The 24191-nt window shown below is 37.7% G+C and overlaps 1 protein-coding gene across 2 annotated transcripts in view; it reads right to left on the bottom strand.

The window, feature by feature from the left end:
- Positions 1-496: 496 nt before the first annotated feature.
- Positions 497-24191, bottom strand: part of frmd4bb (FERM domain containing 4Bb) — a 61930-nt gene continuing 38235 nt past the window's right edge. For both annotated transcript variants that reach the window (XM_084099725.1, XM_084099724.1), the window contains exons 6-24: positions 23698-23754; positions 23577-23599; positions 22674-22757; positions 22331-22396; positions 22102-22159; positions 21209-21295; positions 17830-17906; positions 17360-17498; positions 16234-16372; positions 15802-15935; positions 14520-14636; positions 13714-13942; positions 11054-11110; positions 10652-10793; positions 10203-10367; positions 9315-10099; positions 7736-7871; positions 5393-5497; positions 497-2270 (exon numbers count right to left, since the gene is read on the bottom strand). In XM_084099725.1, the coding sequence (XP_083955851.1) occupies positions 5410-5497; positions 7736-7871; positions 9315-10099; positions 10203-10367; positions 10652-10793; positions 11054-11110; positions 13714-13942; positions 14520-14636; positions 15802-15935; positions 16234-16372; positions 17360-17498; positions 17830-17906; positions 21209-21295; positions 22102-22159; positions 22331-22396; positions 22674-22757; positions 23577-23599; positions 23698-23754 (2583 nt within the window). In that variant the 3' untranslated portion in view covers positions 497-2270; positions 5393-5409. The remainder of the gene's footprint in view (positions 2271-5392; positions 5498-7735; positions 7872-9314; positions 10100-10202; positions 10368-10651; positions 10794-11053; positions 11111-13713; positions 13943-14519; positions 14637-15801; positions 15936-16233; positions 16373-17359; positions 17499-17829; positions 17907-21208; positions 21296-22101; positions 22160-22330; positions 22397-22673; positions 22758-23576; positions 23600-23697; positions 23755-24191) is intronic.

A 24191-nucleotide genomic window follows, 5' to 3' on the forward strand; every position in this document is an offset into this window, starting at 1 on the left:
GAGTTTATACCCTGCAATTCTGAAAAAAAGTTGCAATTATCTTCTTTTTTTTTTTTTCGGTGGTGTAAACAAGCTTCCATATGTTTGACCTGTGACATCTAAAAACGGTCTCATCCCACAGTAAAACAATTCATAAATAAAAATAATACAGTAATGCACTTACAGTTGGTGTATATATGCAGGACTGCACTAGGTTGAAAATAAAAATACACAAAAGTATTTCAAAGTTTGAAAGTATTGCCACAAAACTTGTACAAAAATAATACACAAGACTAGTGGGGGAAAAAATCACTTATCTGGGAATTTATATTCAACTCCTAACCAGTGTACTTTTTTTTTTTTTTTTACTATTATTTATACACTATTGTATTCATGTTTTGAAGTGGCTTGTGTGTGTGTGTATATATATATATATATATATATATATATATATATATATATATATATATATATATATTGTTATGTGCTTTATTTTTTTATTATTATTATTATTATTACGTATTAGTATATAGGTTTAATTTATTTTTATTATCTTTTTAGTTATTTATTTCCAATTTTAGTGCTCTAAATTAAACTTATTTTAGTTAGTTGTCTAGGCAACATTGCAAATTTTCTGTTCGTTGAGTTTTTCATCTAATTAAATGATTTTATTTTTCATTTCATTACAACCTTACAGCTAATTTAACACATTTTCGAAAGGAAGAAATAATATAAGTGCTTTAAGCACATGCTTCACACTTCCTCTGTAATGTTTGCCTAAATGTCCATTGTAAGTGCATTATTGTACTACGTTTAACTCTTTCCCCGCCATTGACAGAATGTTTGAGAAGGGTATCACTGCAGCCCGAAGATCTCCTAAACGGGGTGTGGCTTCCTCCTATTGACAGACAGTCAGACATGACACGCATGTCTGTTATATGCTAGGGGGCGCTATTATGCATCTTCTGAAAGAATACTGAATCTCCTGATCAAAAACAGGCGCAAAAGCAGAAACAAGTGTTAGCATAATGTAAGCAGATGCATATGTAAAATAGCGCGATCATCAACATTAAACAGCATATAAATCAAAACTGCCAAATGTTACTGAATGAAAGGACTTCTATAGGACTGTGAAGCTTTGATCTCCTCCATCTAGATTTTCTCAGCTTATTGCTCAAAATCTTGCCTTTTTTATGAAACCTACCCACATTCAAATGTTGATTAAAAAAAGAAGATAGAATAAAATGGGCTTTGTTGTTGTTGTTGTTTAAAAGCAGAGGCTCTGTTCTTTCTTTTGATATATAGCATGGTCAGATATTCATAGAACAAAATATTCTGGGGGCCATGAAACTTTTGTGAAAATGATTTAAAAAATGCTGACGGTGGCTGGCAACTTTTTCTTTTTTCCTTAAACGCTGGCGAGGAAAGAGTTAAGTTTGTTCACACACAGTACTGAGGAACGAGCGAATGATTCTGTGTGGTAATCGACAGCATGCTTCACATGAGCTTGTGTTAGACCAGAACATTCCTTTAAGAGCATTGACAACATTCTTACAGAGTTCTGTAGTAAAAACAGAAAACATTTATTTATTTTATCTTAAAGCAGAAAAAGTCTAGGTTTTCCAGGGTCTTGTGTCGGCAGTCTTGCCAAGTTCACTTCAATCAAGTGCTGTTCTAACAGAATTTGTGCAGGACAAAATATATACAGTATCAACAACTCGCTGGTCTCACATATTAAGCACTTCTACAAGCATGGACAACTCAATAAATTAAAAATGAAAAGCAATTTAAAAACAGCCACTCATTCATAATAATATTTACATTATTTTGTCGCATTGTTTTGAAGTTCAAATCTATCAACCGTTCTGTGTATGCCAATGTAAAAAAAAAAAAAAAGGTCATGTGATATGGCTAGTTTCTTCACCTTCTTAGAACCTCCACTATGAAATGGCATTCACTATATGTGTGCACTTCTCGTTTGCTTGGCTTGATTCTCTCTGTGCTCGCCGCAGTACTAACTCAAATAAACACTGATGCTCTGACAGTTTGGGGCTTTTTATGAGTCATTAGTTCAGCTAGACGTCCACTAGCATGACCACAGCGCTTCTCCTGTCACTCTGGAACTGAAAGACATCTCATTCCAAGGCACGAGAGAATTAGGTCCGTGTTGTCCACATCTGTCGGTAAGGTGCTTCTGTTTCCTTTCTACTTTCTGTTGTGCCAATATGTCTTTTGGTCCACCAGACGTTGGGAAATACAGCAGTCGTGATGCTGCGGTATCAGCGTGTGCTCTGTGTGATGAGATTGACATGTGAAATGAGCTAATCCAATAGCCAATCAGTGAATTCCAAAAACACATTTCATTAGTGGATAGTTCTGGTCCTAATATAAATTTAACACATTATTAAAGAGAAGTAACAGTAGTTTTCAGGTAGAGACAGTGAATAAAGTAATCACTGGATAGTCTGCACTGTGCAAATTAAACATTGAATAACTTTTGTACGTTTAATAAGGATTAATCTGTCAAGAGCATGATTTTTTTCTTTGTCCTTCATTGTTTGATTAACATTAAAGCTACACTGTGTAGGATTTTCTCCCATCTAGCAGTGAAATTGTTTATGACTATCAACTGAATATTACTTTCTAGCCCCTCCCATTCCGAGGGCGTTTTAACTCCTACGGTGGCCGTATTATTTCAAATCTGCCGGCAGTCGCGAGTAATCTCCCCCTCGCATTCGTCACGGTGCCGCTGAGTGTCAAAACGCGAAAGGTGAAGCTTGAATTTCCCGGTATGTCCCTCTTTGGCTAATGTATTTTCAAGATGGAGGCGCAACATGGCTGCCGCCATTCGAGCGACTCACTCGTATGTATTCCAATTGGCAGATTCTACGCTTACGAGAATACTTGATTGGTTGGTAGAAGTAATTACACATTAATGAGCACATATCATTTTGAAAGAACAAAGTGTTTTTTGCAAAGAATCAACTTAAAAAATTACACAGTGTAGCTTTAAAAACACAGACAGCAGCAGAAATTTTAGGCTGCTGTCACTTTAAGAGCGAATGCATGGATCCAATACACTGATACCGGTACACATCTTTCTCTACTGTTTACATCCACTTAAGCCATAACCGACTATATTTACTAGGATTCTTGCTGAGATGGGCAGTTTTTACTTTTTGTGAGTATGTCTATTCAAGCGCTAGAATACGTGAAAAGAGCTCAATTCAGTATTTGCGAGCTGTCTGAGACGCGGCTCTCTGGGTCCATGCTTCGGATGTTTGCGCAAAGAAAACGAATTGAATTGAGCTCCATTTTGCGTCTTCTTGCACTTGAATATTTAAATTGGCAAGGCTCAAACTTTCGTGACGATGCAGCACTGGCCCGTCAACTGTCCCGAGCGTCATTAACGTTCATGTTCACACAACATTGCATTGTTAGAATTCATAAATATGTCACCAGCCAACTGATGATTGATTCCATTTCATATACTTGCCAATGCAGATTTTAACTCGCATTTGGTGCTTAACGAGATGTTTATTTTAGGCCCTAAGTGCAACGTTATTACAGTGAGGAAAATAAGTATTTGAACACCCTGCTATTTTGCAAGTTCTCCCACTTAGAAATCATGGAGGGGTCTGAAATTGTCATCGTAGGTGCATGTCCACTGTGAGAGACAAAAAATCCAGAAATCACAATGTATGATTTTTTAACTATTTTTTTGTATGATACAGCTGCAAATAAGTATTTGAACACCTGAGAAAATCAATGTTAATATTTGGTACAGTAGCCTTTGTTTGCAATTACAGAGGTCAAACGTTTCCTGTAGTTTTTCACCAGGTTTGCACACACTGCAGGAGGGATTTTGGCCCACTCCTCCACACAGATCTTCTCTAGATCAGTCAGGTTTCTGGGCTGTCGCTGAGAAACACGGAGTTTGAGCTCCCTCCAAAGATTCTCTATTGGGTTTAGGTCTGGAGACTGGCTAGGCCACGCCAGAACCTTGATATGCTTCTTACAGAGCCACTCCTTGGTTATCCTGGCTGTGTGCTTCGGGTCATTGTCATGTTGGAAGACCCAGCCTCGACCCATCTTCAATGCTCTAACTGAGGGAAGGAGGTTGTTCCCCAAAATCTCGCAATACATGGCCCCGGTCATCCTCTCCTTAATACAGTGCAGTCGCCCTGTCCCATGTGCAGAAAAACACCCCCAAAGCATGATGCTACCACCCCCATGCTTCACAGTAGGGATGGTGTTCTTGGGATGGTACTCATCATTCTTCTTCCTCCAAACACGTTTAGTGGAATTATGACCAAAAAGTTCTATTTTGGTCTCATCTGACCACATGACTTTCTCCCATGACTCCTCTGGATCATCCAAATGGTCATTGGCAAACTTAAGACGGGCCTTGACATGTGCTGGTTTAAGCAGGGGAACCTTCCGTGCCATGCATGATTTCAAACCATGACGTCTTAGTGTATTACCAACAGTAACCTTGGAAACGGTGGTCCCAGCTCTTTTCAGGTCATTGACCAGCTCCTCCCGTGTAGTTCTAGGCTGATTTCTCACCTTTTTTAGGATCATTGAGACCCCACGAGGTGAGATCTTGCATGGAGCCCCAGTCCGAGGGAGATTGACAGTCATGTTTAGCTTCTTCCATTTTCTAACGATTGCTCCAACAGTGGACCTTTTTTCACTAAGCTGCTTGGCAATTTCCCCGTATAGCCCTTTCCAACCTTGTGGAGGTGTACAATTTTGTCTCTAGTGTCTTTGGACAGCTCTTTGGTCTTGGCCATGTTAGTAGTTGGATTCTTACTGATTGTATGGGGTGGACAGGTGTCTTTATGCAGCTAACGACCTCAAACAGGTGCATCTAATTTAGGATAATAAATGGAGTGGAGGTGGACATTTTAAAGGCAGACTAACAGGTCTTTGAGGGTCAGAATTCTAGCTGATAGACAGGTGTTCAAATACTTATTTGCAGCTGTATCATACAAATAAATAGTTAAAAAATCATATATTGTGATTTCTGGATATTTTTTTTTTAGATTATGTCTCTCACAGTGGACATGCACCTACGATGACAATTTCAGACCCCTTCATGATTTCCAAGTGGGAGAACTTGCAAAATAGCAGGGTGTTCAAATACTTATTTTCCTCACTGTACATCGCTCAACGAGACAACGGCAGTATTTTTTCCACCCCCTGCTCCGTTCAAGACCTATCAAGTTTTTAGGGCCTTTTTGGTGCTGAACCCCCTTTTCTGCACAGGAAATGTGCAGAACGGTTTGAGAACGGACACAGGCCGGGAACACACACCAGAACGTTGTCGGTGTAAAAGGGTTAACAGAGTCAGTCTCTAATTGTAGAAAGTAAAATCACAGGAATGAAAGATGAGAGTTTGATGTCTGACCTGTCCTCATGTGCTCTTTAATGGTCTGTGTCGGAACAGCTGGCCATGGCACCGAACACTTCTGCCGGCTCTGGTGTGTGAGAGGTGGCACTTTCTGCTGGGAACCTGCCATAAGAGACACAAGTAGCAAACATTAAAACTCGTCAACGTCAACCGTTCATGCCTTGAAGTGGAGGTTGTCATAATAATCCAGTTAGATCAAAAAGTTCCATGTATAGACACCAAAAAGCCTGAGGACATAGTTTATTTGACTGATGCAATCACACTAAATAAATGATGCTGATGCAATCACACACACACACAAAAAAAATACCATTGTAAAAGGGATTTATATGCCAGTAAAAGTGTGGACAAAAGATTGAACTATCTGACAGTGGTAAACAGAAATGATACAATTTACACAAATGGCATATTGAATTTTTTAAAGCCTAAACAAGCATTGTAGTTTGGTCTGATTTTCTTTTCATCCTAAAAATCTGCTACTGATGCTTGAGGCTGCTAGGTGTTTTTACAATGTTTTATTTTGCTTGTACAAAACCCAGAAACAAAATAACAAAACCAAATATATTTACAATGCACACTTTTTATTAAGTCATTAATATGTTAAACTCTTTATGTTTAGTTTGATCTCTTTTTGCTTTTATTATTTGCTTTGTTTAATATCTTTTTCTACATTTTGTTTGCATTTTTTGTTTGATCTCATACTGTTTTTATTATTGTTTGATCTCTCCCTCTTTTGATCTCTGTTTGTTTTGATCTCTTTGGGGGTGTTTTTTTGTGCATTATTTGTGAAATCTTTTCATTTTTTTTTTATTTTTTATCTTAGGTGTGGTTCTAGCATGTTTATAAAACATTGTAATGCAGCAAATCCTAATTGCAACCAAGGTGCTACACTGGCAAGTGTTTTGAAAATGTTTTTGCGCTTGTTGGGTGGTTGCTAAATGTGGTCACGTTTCCCAAAAGGGACTGCAACCGAATATCATTGTATTAGGATATTTTCCGAATGCACAAAAAAGACTTCACTATGATCTACACTGTAAAACATTATCGTGATTTTAACGGTAAAAGAATGCTAAAAAGTGAAAAACTGTTAATTTGTTAACAGAACGTTTCCGTACTATATACGGTAAATAACTGTGATAGATCTAATGGTACATTTAATGTAATTTTACTGTAAAATACCATTAAATTTACAGTTTTTGAAAGTGAAAAAGAACAACTCATTGTATAATTTACAGTGAAAAACCGTAAATTGACATTCCCACAATTCGGGAACAATTTGGGAACAATTCCCTGCGTGACACTTCACATTTGATCTATTTTTGTTAAAATAACTATGTTTCTTCATAGTTTTCTTAATTTGTTCTAATCAGTTATGTACGTTAGGGTTTTATGTTACATTTAATGTTGTTAAATGAATGTTTATTGCATTTTTAAAATTTCATGTGTGTTACCATGATGGTGTTTAATGTTTGTGTGAATGACTCTGTGCAGCTTCTATTATATTAGTACTACATTTCTTGTGGAAGAGTTGCTTGTGATGAGCTTTGATTGATCATGTGACTCTCATCACTGCTGTGATTGGTGGTTATCAGTGTATTACAATGGTACAAAACAGATATTAATACTTCAATAGGACGTTAAATTCACATTATATCAGATAATGAATTACGGTTTATTACTGTAAATTTTAAGTTAAGTCTGTAAAACCAATAACGTTGCCACCGTATTTTTGACGGTAAAGTACTGGCAACCACAGCTGCCTTTTTTTACCGTAAAAATCACGGTTTAATTTTTTACAGTGTAACGCTGATACTATATTGACCATAGTCAAGGTAGAAGCCATATTTGACAGGACGAAGTGAAAATGCTGATTTCCATGAATGTCCGGGGGACAAAAAAAAACAACACACTGTAAACATTAGTCATTACCTGGGACCGTAAAGACATTATGACATATTAACCGTCTCAAATCCTCATTTTAATTTGACTAATTAAATTTGGCATCCACTGTGATTACCTGTAGTCACCTGCAACAGAACACCAGTCAAAAGTCACAGTAAGGCAGAGGTGTCCAATCCTGATCTGGGAGGACAACTGTCCTGCACAGTTTATCAACATTAATTAAACACACCTGACCCAGCTATTCAAGTTCCCAGAATTACTAGAAACTTCCAGGCAGCTAAACAATACATCCCAGCATCCATAAACATGTATGCATATCAACCCTCAATGGCCTTCTTCATGACCATTATTAAATACAACTACATAGCTGTTTTGTGGGGCTTGTCTAAAGTAGCCGAACAAAGGTTTGTCTTTAAAAGAACTCATTTTCTATCTCACCTGTTGTGTGTTGGGCTGCGACTGTATGAAGGACTGTAAGCCCCAGCGCTCAAGGGAACATCAGGCAATTCGCCATCAGTCAGGCCCACTGCTAAATGATTCTGCCAGTTTCCCCCTCCACTGGCAGTAGATGACACTAGTGAGGAAGAAAAGTGTGATATGTTACATAACGTTAAACCTTAACCTTAAATTTCATCTGAGGAAAATGTAAGGGGTAGAAACCCATGCAAAGATTTAAAAAAAATGCAAAGTGTGTGGTTACTAGGGTGTTTTAGTTGTTTGCTTACTGGCCCAAGTCAAAGTTTACACCAAGTCTTTACAATATTCTGGTCTCCAGATCTATGGCCAGTTGCATAAACTGCTTAGAGTAGTCTTAAAAGTTAGTCATCTATATTTTTTTTCAAGGCTGGTCATAATTTTTTAAAGTCAGTTACATAAAAAGTTAGACCAGTCTAATTTGATTTGGAAAAGTTGGACGGATTAACTGCAAGTAGGTCAAACTAGTTCTTAAGACAGTCTTAATATAGTGGCTAAGTTTATGCAACTGGCCCCTGACTTGATTCCCTCATTCAATACAAATCTACAGGACTTTCTGCTCATTTTATCGCCCACCTGATGAACATTGTAAGTTCAATCATTTATAAAACTACTAGCACATATTTTCTCAAAAAGCTGCATGATGAGGTATCATTCATGTCCATCAGAGAATTGGTGCAGGGCAAGTTAAGTGCCAAAGTTTATTAGATTAGTTTATTAGATTCGCTCTGGCAGTCAACAACAATCTATATCTTATTTCTTGTTGGTCCATGTCTACTGTGCAGTTTAAACCAGAACAGGTCTGCCAAAAACGGGAGACAACCGGGCCTTTTTGCCCAGATGCGGGCAGAGGATCCAGAACCATCTGGGCCCTACAATTGCTTACTGCCAGAACCAGGCATTTTGTTGCCCATAAGATTCATTTTGTCCATAGTCTACGTCGGGGGTTCCTAAACTGGCCTTTGAGGTCCACTTTCCTGCAGCATTTTTCCTCCAAGCATGATCAAACACACCTGAACAAGCTAATCAAGGTCTTAAAGATAACTAGAAAGTTAGAAGCAGGTGAGTTTGATCAAGGTTGGAGCTAAACTCTGACCCCCGAGATCCACTTTCCTGCATAGTTTAGCTTCAACCTTGATCAAACTCACCTGAACAAGCTAATCAAGGTCTACAAGATTACTAGAAAGTTAGGCCCTGTCCTAAATGGCACACTTCATATACAATTGCGGTCTTACAATGGGTGCTGTGCGCATGTGTCCGTTAAATCCACAAGTCATTTTAGGTTTCAGAAGGGTACTCATGAGTGCTCCATTTGCCGCTGATATACGCCCTTGATGCGCACTTTTGCTGAGATTGCAGAAGTAGTGGAGTAATGTAGGGAAAAGTGAATGAGGGCATAGGGGGCGATTTCGAACACAGCCAGGGCCTTAGAGGCAGGTGAGTTTGATCAAGGTTGGAGCTAAACTCTGGCCTTCAAGGTCCACTTTCCTGCAGAGTTGAGAACCCCTAGTCTACATTGTGTTGTTTGAGGAACTGTACTTACCTGAGGAGAACGAGTTGGTTCGGCTGGAGTGGCTGAACGGTGCGGGCAGAGTCTGGTAGCCTAGGCTGTGCTGGGAACCTCGGTCATATTTGTAGGTGTACACCAGCTGATAGGGACCTGGGTCCTTGTGCCCAGCGCTGCGATTGTACCATCCTTTCAAATGCTCTGCCACCAAAGCCTTGTACATGTTCTTTGTCAACACCTCATTCAAGGGTCCCTGCCTTCCTCTAGGGGGTCTAACAGTTGCGTATGGATTCTGTGACAAATTATCCGATCCCTCTATTCCATAATGCCTGTTGCGACCACGGCCCTGGTAACCATGTGCTGGGTAAGTGGGGTTGATGTTATAGTGACCCTCGAGTTCGCTCTCGTAAACGTAAGCTCCGTTAGAACAAGGCTCATATTCGAAGCCGGGATATCCAGTCACGTAGTAGGCAGTCGGTCCGTAGTGATTCTGCTGGTGGCCATAACAGCTGGAGTTCTGAGGGACCAAGTTGGGCATACTGCCTGTATTGCCGTAGATCTCCACTTTGCGGTGGAGCCGGTAGTCGTGGGATTGTGAGTCCAGTGTGCGGTAGGGAGGAGTGGCCGAGCAGGGGAGGCAGTAGTCCATGCTGGACATGCTGGTATAGGACGAGCAGTCATCCAACACCTCAGTGCTGTTGCTTCGCTGTGAAGGAGACAGCGGGAACACCGACTTGTTTGCGCAGTGAGAGTGGAGAAGTTGTGACTGAGACTCCAAACTACCGCTGCGGTGTCGGAAACCACGGATATGAGCTTCTGACCTACAGGACGCAGATAAACCATAAAAACAACAAGACCAACAAGATTTTTACAATTTACAAAGAAATTGTAAGTAGTGGTTGCTGCTGAACCAAGTGAACTTGCCTGAGTTGGCTGCTGCTGTAGGCGTTACGGGGCATAACGGGGGTTTGCGGTAAGCTGCGGGGGTTCTTCAGCATTCTGGGTAAAGTTTTACACGGACTGCTTTGGGCAGAGAACACCTCTCGGGGGGTGTAATAATGTCCTGGCCCTTGGACCTCATGATCCAATCTGAATTCAAACAGACAGAGGAATACAGCTGATGAAAGAGAACATGTCTGGGTAATCTTTCACCCCAAAATCAAAAGAAATAATGTTTTTGCATAAGGGCAATGAAATGTAATTTTTATGACATTTATGTCACACAAAGCTACTGAATGGGCTAGGAGACTTGGAACATAGCATGGGAGTTATAAATACTTAAGTATGGTGCTTTTATGTCTTTTTTGGAGCAATAAGTTTCTTGAGGGTTTTCTTCAGCCCAGTTGATCATTAGGTACAGTGAGTATTCACACCTGTTAAGAGGTCTGTCGTGGTGTGTGTCGCTGGCTGAGGATCGTCTCTCGGGGTCGTACTCCAGGCCGGACGATGACAGAGGAGGACTGAGACACGGGGAACACTGGACGGAGCGAGATCGTGGCCTCTGGCTGTCATCTTCTGAAGACACAAACATGGCTTTTGAATGCTGTGCTTTTATGCTTTTGGTTGCATCTGGTTCGAATAATATGTAAATATGTAAATTCTTTGTTGGTTTTTGCATGATAAATGATCTATTATGAGTGTTAATGTGCATGACTCAGTGTATGCAGTAGGGAACAATGCTGAGGAAGAACCACTGGCAGTGAGCTAGTGAGTTGTATCTTAATTACAGTACATAATCAGAGAGCTGATAGTGGTTTCATAATTGATGTCATTACCGTCATCTAGAGGAAGACTATCACACAGGGAGCTGCACTCAGACTGAGCCAGTTCATCTATGGAAGAAAGAGAAATGATGGTATGTTAACGAAACACTACATGCAGTTAATTTAAATAAATGTTTGGTTGACCCTGATTTAATTCATGACATGGCTAATCAATTATATTGCATATATTGTTATTTGATTAATTGTTAATTAAGCCCCATTTCCTAAAATGAATCACCTTAAATTAACATGTTAAATTCACAGCCTAATAAACATATATGATATATTAAATATGATTGCATGAGCTACATTCGTAGCCACTGTAAAATTGCAGTGGTACTTTGTTTTATGGTCTCTTGCCTCTTTTTAATCTTTTGGATTCTCTTTCTTGTTTTAATGGCTTCCTTCAGCATTTGGTCAGACCACAAGCCACTTCAGCTTGTTTTATACGGCAGGACAGGTCAACAAATCTTTACCATGAATGAAGTACACTTTAGCATAGTTTTAAAAAGAGCACTTATTACGGAAATAATGTATTTTAAAAGAATAAATTAAAGTGTGAACTGAATGTTTTTGGACACTTAATAGCATGTTCATTTCAATTTGATTTAAAATGTAAGTTACACGTTATATGTTATTTGTAACACTATTTTACAGTGTCATTGTTACACGTTACTATGTAGTTACTAGAGTTACTATAAATTGTGCATAATTACATGCAGCTAAACCAAACCAAACCCTAATCTTATAGTAAGTACATGTAGTTTCTTAATATTAATGAGTACTTAAATGTATAATTACAGTGTAACAAAAGACACCTTAAAATAAAGTGTAACCCACTGTTTTAAGGTGCCCTTGTTACAGTGTAATTATACATGTAATTACATGAATTAACTACATGTACTTACTATAGGGTAAGGATTAGGGTTTGGTTTAGGGTTAGTTGCATGTAATTATGTATAATTTATAGTTATTACTTTAACTGTAAGTAAAAGTTTAAATTAGCCCATGATTTACTCACCCTCAAGCCATCCTAAGTGTATATGACATTCTTCTTTCAGACGAACACAATCTGAGTTATATAAAAAAATGTCCTGGCTCTTCCCAAGCTTTTTGATGGCAGTGAATGGCTGTTTATGTTTGGAAGTCCATCAATTATTCAATTTATTTAAATATTATCAAATATTTCAAACTTTATCTACTAAAATAACTAGCTTCCGGCAGACGGCCATAAGCTTTGATTTATGGCGAAAGAGTAACCCTTGAACTTGACGCACAACGCATTGACGAACGCGGAAGCGTAGAGGATAGAGCAAAACAAAACACCGCTCACGAATTAGAAGTCTAAAACGAGAATTTTTAAAGAGAAATGTCGGAGGAACTTTAAATTGTTGCCCAGCCCTGTTTGTTTAAGATGTGTCACCGCGAGAGGCGTCAAAGCTCACGCTACTCCTACGTCATACATCGTCAAGTGTTACTCTTTTGGCGTAAGTCGACTTGCGTGCGGCCATCTACCGGAAACTAATTATTTTAGTCGATAAAGTTTTAAATATGGATATTTTTCTTACACAAACGCTTCGCTTCAGAAGGCCTTTATTAACCCCCCAGAGCTGCGTGGAGCACTTTTATTATGGATGGATGCACTTTTATGGACTTCAAAACATAAAGAGCCATTCACTCCCATTGTAAAGCTTGGAAGAGCCAGGACATTTTTTAATATAACTCCAATTGTATTTGTCTGAAAGAAGAATGTCATATACACCTAGGATGGCTTCAGGGTGAGTAAATCATGGGCTAATTTTCATTTTTGGGTGAACAGTGTTGGGAAGTTACTTTTAAAAGTTACTTTAAATGTGTTACAATATTGAATTACTCCACAAAAAAGTAACTAATTACGTTACTTCCTTGCTATTTATGGAAAGTAATGCATTACATTACTTTTGTGTTACTTTTTCTCACCTGGGCTGGGCTTGCTTGTTTATTAACAACAACAACAAAAGTTCTATTTTTGCCAAATGTAAAGGCCCTTTCACACCAGAAGGGAGATGAATAAGCCTCAGGCTGAAGGAAATGCAGATTAAAGCAGCTCAAACAAACATTTTAGATGTGCTGCCAATCTGGATCGCAGAAGAATAGGACACAGGAAAAAGTTCAACACTTACAACACTTACTAAACAAAAACTAAACACAAATGTCATGTTTATCTAAAGTATTATTTTGCTTATTAGTATGGTTGAATTGGATCATCAAAGGTCAGCAGCAAATACACTGTTTAATAAAGTGAGATTAAATGCATAAAGTGTATTTGTATTTGTATTATTTAACTCCCAACACTGGTTAAGAAAAAGTCCCGAGAGTGTGCTCTCTTTAAGTATGCTTAAGTGGCCTTTTATATTTTAATATTATCTGCAAGTACAGTTACTTAAAAATATACTTTTAATATTTGAATGCACATTTTAAAAAAAATTAAGCACGCTTCTTTTTGGCAAAGGATAAAGTGTTGAAAGCACTCTAAATAAATATATGACATTAATGATATGACTAAAGATCAGGTCTAAAGATTTTTGAGGGATGTGAGAATTGAAAAAAAAAAAAATTCTAGTTGTTTTTAGGCATGGCGGGATGTCCTTGCCCAGCGATGAGCCACTTCAGTGGACATCTGTCTTACATACCGGCTATGATCATAGAAGCTCTCTGTGTGGGTTTCTGTCCTTTCTTCAGTCTGTACTGGTTCATTTCATCTTCAATCTCCTGCAGTTTTTGCATGGCGTCCAGACAGTTCCTCCTCCTTTTTTTCCTCACTAATTTAGAGATGTCAGGATCGGCAGCGAGCTTCTTGGCCGCTTCCACGATTTTCTGCTGCAGGGCAAAGCGGCTCTCCAAATTTCTGAGGTATGGATCCTGGGTAGAAGGATTGCCAATCAAAAGAAAACTGAGATGTAGTTTAATTTGCATTCATAAATATGTCCAAAAATGTAAATACGCCTGTCAGTACGAGTGAGATGAGTCATCAATATTTGTAGTCTGTTTTCCCAAAATGCAAATGAATGTTTGTTTTGAGAACTTTTACAAGTATACTAGCATGTAGATAGCCTCAATGCTAATACAAGCCATGACATTTCACATTTCATGATCTCTTAGGCCACAGTCTAAAACAAACACATCCTGGGTTTGTTCCCGATCAGAACCTGTGGTTGAAACCACCAATCAATAAACAGAATTCTTTGTCCAAAACAAGTGTCTGTTTTCCAAGATTGAGCTCCAATACAAGGCCACATGCTGGAGTTATTTGGCAGCTAAAATCTTACAGGTTATAATGGACAAATGCTTTAAGTTCAGTCATTTCAGATGAATTGGCATGTTGGCATTTGGCCAGCTCAGGACAGCCTCAGAGCAATAGAGCCAAACCCCCAGTGTCTAATATTTTATTCAGTCCTCTACTTGGCAACATTGTTGTGTGGCAATGTTTCACACTAACCTCATTATATGGGAAAAGGTCATCCAATTTGAAAGCCGTCCCGACTCTCCTCCGAACATGAGGAGGGGTTTCGCCTTTGATGATGGGATACTCTTTTGGAAGTTTGCCAGTGAGTTGCTGAAAAAAAAACAGATCAAACATACTGTAAACAGCCAAAAGTCACTAAGAACATGTGTGGGTCATTTTTCACCCCAACATTTTTATATAATACAATCATATTTTATTTAAAGACAATGGAACCAATTTTAGAACCAACATTTGTTGCCCAAAAATGCCCAAAAATCTCATTCTCATTACTGTAACGTGTCCAGGTGCTTTGAATCTAGTTGGGCTGAATCAACCTTGGGTTGGTAAGATAAATAAAAGTAATATTGTGAAATATTATTACAATTTAAAATAGATGTTTTCTATTGTAATATATTGTAAAATGTAATTTATTCCTATCATTACTCCAGTCTTCAGTGTCACATGATCCTTCAGAAATCATTCTAATATGATGATCTGATGCTTATGAAACATTTATGATTGTTATGAATGTTGAAAACAGTTGTGCTGATTAATATTTTTGTGGAAACTGTGATTCATATTTCAGGATTTTTTAATGAATAGAAGGTTCAAAATAACAGCATTAAGTTGAAATGGAAATATTTCTATACTGTCAATTTAATGTATCCTTGCTGGATAAAAGTATACATTTCTTACAAAAAAAAAAAATCTTACTAAGCTTAAAATTTTGAACGGTATTTATATAATTTTGGGGTGAAATATTAACCAAACATGTTTTTTGACAGACTCTGAATATCATCAAAATGAATGATTTTCTCTAAAATAATATATTAGGGATAATATAGTCAGCCAGTCACACTAAAAAAGGCGGTCATGATACAAACATTTAGAATGAAGTATTGTAATTTGTAAAAATGAATCATTGTTTCATTGGTGAAAAACAAAATATACAAACAAACTGGTAAAATTTAGTCTAAAATGTAAGCTACTAAATATTAACTTCTTGTTTATTGAACTTTTGTGCAAATGCAGTATAACCAGTGTTGTGGGTAATGCACAAGTAATCAGATTACTTTTTCAAGTAACTAGTAAAGTAACCCATTACTTTTAAATTTACTACAATACCTGAGTTACTTTTTCAAACAAGTAACGCCAACACGGAATATATCTATAACAGCACATAGTATATGGACTATTTATTTATTTATCAGACTGGATGTTTTTCAGTGTGATTGCAACAGCCAAAAAGGAAAAAAACGCTGTTGTTTGCTCTTACAGCCTCTCGCAGGCAAATTTCCTTCAGCTCCGTCAGTTTTTGGCTAAGTATATCCTGGATCTCTCTCTCTTTCTTTCTCAACTCGGCAAGCTTCTCTTTTTTCTGGTCGTCGTTCATTTCTGAGTCAGCCGAACCTGTGAAATAATGCATAAAATAATGAACGCATTCATAATGACAGGTAATAAAAGAAAATATCACGTTCAGACTGTTTAAAGCACATGAACTTAATGACATTTCACTAAGTCCACAATGAGTCTTGAGAAGAAGCAACACAAATACGAGGAAAAGAAGCCATCCGAGGCGAGCAGCTCATTAACAGAGAAAGTGAACAGAGATCTGTCAGTGTGTGTTGACGTGTGGATAAACAGAGGTTTCTAAAGGAGCAGTTCTGACTCGACTACTATCCTGAGGGTAAGACGAGAGCTCATGTACCTGTTGAGACCAGACTCCCGTTGCTGGCCATGATGAGCTGATTTTTCACCGCTGCGCTCAGTTTGTTCATCTTTGATGCTCCGTTCTCTGTCAGGTCAGTCGCGATGTCTCCTAAACTGCGGGCTGTGGTGATTTTTGCCTGTTAAATAATATATAAAGGAAATAGGATATTGAACTATATATATATATATAAAAATATCTTTATTTCCTATGGGTTCCCAGCTAACAGGGAACGTTCTGGCAAGGTTCTCTCAAAGTTTTACATTCTTCCAGTAACGTTAATAGAATGTTTGTTCAAAGTTCTCTGCTGGTTGTTAAAGTCCCCCTGTAGTCAATAATTTTATCCCTTAAAACTCATCTTTGATCACATATTTAACGTTTCTTATACATTTGCATGTCTTAAAATAGCTTGAATGTAACTTCATTAAGTATATAGACAATGAATATGCAAATGAGCCCCGCCTCCACTCACTCACACCAGCTTAAGTAAAGATTATGTTACATGAAGATATGTTGTAAATTTCCTACTGTAAATATAGAAAACATTTATTTTTGTGAGTGAATGCAGCACAATCGCAAACATAAATGAACAACTTTAAAAGGTGATTTTCTCAATCTTTAGATTTTTTTGCACCATCAGATTCCAGATTTTCAAATAGTTGTATCTCGGCCAAATATTGTCCTATCCTAACAAAGTGGATGGAAAGCTTTTTTATTCAGCTTTCAGGTGATGTATAAATCTCAGTTTCAAAAAATTGACCCATGTGACTGGTTTTGTGGTCCAGGGTCACATATAGTTCATCACAACAATGTAATATACATCATACACCCGCTATATTGCTAAATCTACCCGATTTTTCATATCAACAGAAACACATACAGGGATAACCTAACTTCTCTTGAGAATAATATAAACACACTCACGCAAACACCGAACACACACTCACCTCTGCTGTGATTTAACAAGACAGTGGGCGTAGAGTGACTATTATTAAGACTAGGAATTTCATTATTCAGGAATGGTGTAACACCTGCTGTAACTATGGGTCCGTTGAATCTCGTCAATCTATATGAATCTACTGTACTTGTATGAGCAATCTACAGTCATGTGTGTATGGTGACTTACTTTGCTCTGTTTTCTGTTCAGGTAGAACTGGTGTTGGCTGATGGCCATGACCCAGATGGTTTTGATCAAAGAGTGACTGGCATACCAAGTGTGGATCACCAGCCCCGTCTGGCCAAAAGTCCGCTTAGTCACTGTTCGCCTACAAGCAGTTAGACACACACACACACACACACACACACACACACACACACACACACACACACACACACACAGTGATCACTATATACACTGACTCACAGATGAAACTGCAAAACACTCACACTCTGCAGAAAATAGCTGCTAACTCAATGCATGCCAAGACACATTTTTAATAAACAGTTACAAACCTTTTATAAGCTCATAATAATGACAACTTGATCACATTAAGAAGCATTATTCATTTGGCAAACATTTAAACAGTAGTGTGTATAAGGTGGAAACCAGCTCTCTTATTCTCATGCACAGATCCAAGATCAGTCTCCAACACTCACCTGTGAGGGTCGTTCACCTCCACGGCAAACTTCTTCTCTCTGAAGTACAAGTTCTCCAACTGCTTCCACTGGAAGAGCTAATGCAGGAGAAAACAACACGTGAGAGTTTGACTGGGCTCCAGTAGACAGGCTGTTCTCTCATCGATACACCTCACTGGAAAATGACTCACAGCACGTCTGACACACAACTCAACCAGTGCATTCCTCCATTTATATTCGGTTCCATTCAGTTATGATTCAAACAATAATTCTGTTATGATTTTATGTTAAATATTGATAAAATTTGGGTCCTTTTTTGAGCTTGACAGACATGGTCACTATGAACTGCATTTAGATTATTTTAAAACCCTTCTTTTTCTTCCATGGAATAAATACAGGAATGAGATAAAGGTGGGTAAACAATGACAGAATTTTCAGTTTTGGGTGTATTATTACAAACTATTATTAAAACTACATTCATACTCAAGTTGATTCCATCATATTAAATACAAATACACTACCGTTTAAATATTTAGGGTTGGTAATATTTTGTAGTGTTTTTTAAAGAAGTCTCTTACACTCGTCATCACGGCTGCATTTATTTGACCAAAAATACAGTAAAAACGTTAATATTGTGAAATATTATTGCAATTTAAAATAACTGTTTTCTATGTAAATATATAGTAAAATGTAATTTATTCCTGTGATCAAAGCTGAATTTTCAGCATCATTACTCCAGTCGTCAGTGTCACATGATCCTTCAGTTGAAAACAGCTGAGCTGCTTCGGTCCCAATTTATATTAAGTGGCTTTAACTACTATATACTAACATTGAAATTAATCATTTGATACAATGGACTTATTGTGTACTTATATTTTAAAAATACCTGCATGTAATTACAACTGTAATTAATTTATGTAATTAATTTATGTAATTACACTGTTGACCCTTCCTTTACACCTTAACCCAGCCTTAAACCTACCCATACACCACACCTGTCCCTAACCTCACCCGTATCACACCTCAATAGTAGCAATGTGTTTTACAATACAACATGAATACAATAAGTACATTGTTATGTATTTATATACAGTTTGATCAAATAAATTTGTCATTGCTGACTGAACGTAATAATTTCTTTAAAAAAAAAATCGTACTGACCCCAAACTTTTGAACACTAAGTGTATATTAACTCTGCAGACAGCAACCCTAATTTTTTTTATGGTTATTCTATCATTAAAAGCAGTAGGTGTATGGTTGCTGAAGAAAAAAAAAACATACAGTTAACACACAGTATAAACACTTTCACCTTCAATACTATACGTCATCACAACATTTCAGCGAAGGCGTCTGCAGGTTTCCGACAAGAACATTCTCTAGTTTTAACTCTCAAGACTTCACATGTGAAATTGAATTATCCAGCTTTTAGAGCCTCTTACCGGGTGGTTCGGAAGGTTAAATGATGTTAATCAAATCCTGAGCCTCTTCATTATGTTACCGTCTACTCTGCTGAAGCTGCCTCTACTCCCCGAGCCTGACTTGTCTCATCAGGTTTCCTACAGAAGCTTCAGGCATGCGGTCTCGGCCCAGCCTTGCTCATGACATCACTCAGATGCCAGAGCAGCTCCTCACGGGACTGAAGCGTCTCCAGCTCGGATCGGCTCTCCTCCCTGCTGGGATTCAGGAGTGAAACTGATCTACAGCTCTGGGTGGAGGACTCTCACTCAGGCTGGGTCACTGCTCCACCTGTTCTAACCCCGCTGGAGATTACTAAACCAATTGTTTAATTCATAATGTCATGTGTGTGTGTAATGTGTTATATATTTCAGTATTTAATTGTCACACCTGCCAGCCGCCATCTGCCACACTCATTATTGTGTGATTACTTCCACCTGTGTGTCATTAGCTTGTTAACGTCTGTGTATATCAGCCCTGTGTTTTATGTCACTCTTTGAAAAGTCTTGATATGTCACACTGCATTTCTAAGCGCTCTCTCGTTTCCCTTATCATGGTTTATGGTCTTGATCTCCTGCCCGTTTCCCTGTTTGTCTGTGTCTTGGACTCTGTCATTGTTTGTATTAGTGATGTCAAGTCCGATGCATTTCTGCGAACCGGTTCTTTCGGACAGTACGTTCCAATGAACCGGTTCAAAACCCGTTTCATCAGTTCCTCACGTCATCAAGCAATTATGAAACTATGCATTTATTTTCTAACAACTCAGTGCCATGTTTTATCAAAGAAACATTCAAATAAAGTCATTTGTGTCAATGCATATTGAAACATTCAAATAAAAAGTTATCTGTGTAAGTTACCTTTCATTCACTTAAGTTAATGGTTGGCTATTTGTGGTCACAGTTTAATTTGCGGATCTTTTATGTCGGATACGACTGACCAAAATTTAGTAGCCTACATCTTGGAAAAGATTCCTAAAAGTTTGCCACCTACAGCACATATTACAGACATGCATAAACGTGGACATGTTCTACATGTCTCAAGTACAGTGTATAGCCTAGAAAGAATAAACCAGTCTTTTAAACTACTTGATTTCGCTTAACAACTTAAAATATAATCTGAATGCACAATAAACTATAGAACAAATTATTGACATCTCTCGACAGAAAGGTTTTTGCAGGTTTAAATAAAATGTAATAATAAGCATATTTCCAGTACGTGCCTCAGGCTTGCATAGTTTTGCCAACTCACTCATCAGAATCAATAATCCTCTTGAAAATTTGACAGTTGGTTGAACCTAATTCGTTTCTTTTTGAGTCGGACGCACTACTTTGGCTTGTGTGTCTTGCGTCATCAACCCGCAACTAAAGTTCGATTCAGTTCGATTAATGAACCGCCTCAACCGGTTACTTCCTATGAACCGGCTCAAAAGAATGATTGTTCAAGAACCGAACATCACTAGTTTGTATTCCTCTGTGTGTTACATGGATTATGATTTTGATATATTTAGTTAATAAATGTTATCTAATTGCATTTGAATCCTGCTCTCTATTGTTTCTGAACCATCTGACATTACAATTATCAGTGTCTCATAATCTCTATCTGATAATGTCCTGTTGTTCTCTAATTTTGTATATTACCCAACTAAATCAAGCCACACACACACACCTGCAGGTACAAAGTGTGCTTTACTACTTTTCTCTGTTGCGTAACACAAGCAGACGTCCTGTATAGACTGTATGTGTTGAATGTAACACCTCATTTCCATATCATCATAGTGGTCTCAAGTGCAAATAAAATATGAATGCTAGTGCCGACATGCTATGAGTCATATCTGGGGAAATCAAAGCCTGATTTGACAGGATATTGAGGTTTGTGCAATGACTCAGGATTATATTTAGATAACACATATTTCTCCAATGCCCAGAGGCAGGAAAACACAACGTACCTTTCGGGGTTTTACTTTATCCTGTTGGTCATACTGTCCAATGCCTTTATAGCTGATGCCCAGCCACCAGGGCATACCTTGCTTATCCTAGGAGACGAGAAAGAACTTTCTATTAGTTACACAAGACTGATGCCTTTCAGAGATCTTCTTTTATTAAATGAATAAATATTTATTTAATATTATTAAATACTGAAATGTTTATAAATTTACACTAAATGGATTTAGTCACATCACAAAAAAAAGTATGATCCATGACCAAAAGTAACAAAAATGCCTAAGATATTAAACAGAGTGGGAAAACGTCCTTATCTAGTTACTTATAAGAAAGATGCGTTTTCATCTGCTTCAAAATTCACTATTTCTGTATGGGTGTGTGCAGTTTACTTTGTAGAACAAAACGACCAAGTATCGTCAAGTTTGTTTACCAAAGGCTTTATTTTACACATAACTTGAAAGACACCATCATAAAACCCCATAGGAAAATCTCGAAGGAACCAGCGGCGATTATTCTTCCGGGTTCTGACGTCATACCTGCACCACTCTACAGGTTATCACACATTTACATAAACTTGGTCCTGGGCGTAATTCAATATTGTTTGATGTCTATCAACAGTAGGCAGTACAGAGCTGAATACCATCCAATTATATACAATTAAATGCATTCTGAGTTTTTATTGTGTCTGATATCTTGTTTTTACAGGTTTATATTTTGAAAATTATTTTATTTAATAACAGCCATGACATGTTCAGAAGTAATTTATTGATAATCAATAATTATATATATATATAAACCTGTAAATACTATTTTTTTTAATCAGTTTTGACACTATAACCCATGAATAAAAGAGCATGGCAATTGGTCTAATCTTTATGCTTTGCATATATTTTTTTACCTTCACTTCATAATAATGCACTCCATATGTGGGCAGCGACTCCACCAGGGTCAAATACCTAAAACAAAGGTAATGTAGTCAAGACTGATGTTTAACAGCATCTTCAGGATCTATCAGCACACAGCAGGCCTGAGGTGTGGGCGTGAAGGATTTAAGCAGCGAATCATAAATCACGCCGCCTCTGATGACCCGCCCCCCCGAGGCTAATCATTGTTTTTCCGATACTCACTGCACAATGGCCTGCCCTCTGGAGAGCCCTTTCAACAGCTTGTAGTGCTCAATCACACGTTCCTCGCTGCAAAAGAGAAGGATGATGAAATCTGCTCCATGGAGGATATATTCCCCACCCATGAAATGAGGCAACCCTCCCCCCCAAACCTCAGCATAAAGACAGGACAGCATGCATCATCAGCCATAAAGGCTATAAATGCAGCTTCAGCATCACTGACTCGTCTGCTCTGAATGTGAATGGCTGTCTGTGCCGCTACCTTAAATGACACATCAGCACTGCTAGTAATTAAACATCAGACAAAAATGCACTTAAAAAAACCTAAAATATAAGCAAGTTTTACCAGTATGCTAGAGACGGATGCTCCTTCAGTACTTTAGTGGGCAACGCTGGAAGCTTCTTCAGCTCTGCTCTGGTGTTTTCATCACTAAAATCAACAAAAATACACTTTCAACATGCAACAAGATTCAATAACTGAAACTTTTAACATGTTTTATATGTTACACATTATGTTAATCGCATGATGTAACTGAATCATTATTGGACAAGTAATAGGGTACAGCGATGAAACGAAATTAGACCATAAACAAACCAATTTGTATATAGTTTGCTCTAGTTAAGAGAATAACAGCTTAAATTAAAAGCTACCGTTTGACTTCCGAAGCCTTGAATAAAGCACACAAATCGCATGGACTACTTTTATGGTGCTTTTTAGACCTTCATACTGACTAAAAGTCATGCTTTTTAGCTATTTCTAAAACAGCAGCTTGAACATCCCACTTAATAAGACTTGGTTTGGAAAGACGTGATTCTGTGTAAATGATGAACGAATATGCCTTTAATGCAGAGCTTGTCAAACTTTTAAACTTTTCTGACCCAAGGAACTTTCATTATTACATTATTCTAATCTCATGCTGACCTTGTTTCTCAATTAACAACCCTTAATGTCTTTTGCCATATCTTGGATTCATTGTATCTCTGAAAGAGAGAGATTTAGTTTAATGGTGACTTTGCTCTCTATAGAAGCAACCAATTAATCTTAAGAATATATATTTTATATAAAAATAGGTATATGTTTTACATATGAGTGCAGAGACCTCCTGCAGTGCCTTCGTATAGTCCTGGGTTAAAACCCTGAGTTTTATCTCAACACTTGACAGTAAAAAGTGATATTAAAGCCTGGAAATAAAGACATTTTTCAAAGTTCGTGAACTTTGTGGTAAATAAGTGTGGTGGAACTACACACCTCGTATAGTCTCCTTTAGATTCCTGTAAAACAAAATATGTAAAGCATGTGCATTTAATACATAACACTGACTAAAAAATGAAAAACATGTCATAATATATAAAAGCTCTGATATTTTTACCTGCAATGCATGAGCAGCTAATTTAAAAACCAGCTCACTCTCCACCTCAATGTCACCCTGTGGACAAACAAGCACAATTCATTTTGAATCACTTTTAAAGACGTGCTCTGAATGCTGCAAAATCATTTTCATCATGTCCATTTATTAATGTAATGAGGAAGCAGAAACTATGCATGTCATATTCCTGCCATGGGCATCGATTTGTTTTGGAGAAATGGCTTAGCTCATGAATAATAATTAGGTTACACACAAATAATTGAAAATAATTTTGACTGTTTTCATAAATAAATAGTCTGTCATGTATATGAAATAGTCACTGAACCCACTGCCTTAGAACAGTTTATTATAACAGAAATAAATTGCCGCTGTATGGTGGAGACTCATTGTGATTTCACTGGAACGGATAGTGAGCTGTGGAAAAGAAAAATAGATTGAGAGAGGTGTGTGTGGGAGAGAACATATAACTGCTGTCGCTTTCTGCCACTGATAACAAT

This window comes from Abramis brama, assembly GCF_963993115.1.
Source record: "Abramis brama genome assembly, chromosome: 22".
NCBI classification, from domain to species: Eukaryota; Metazoa; Chordata; class Actinopteri; order Cypriniformes; family Leuciscidae; genus Abramis; species Abramis brama.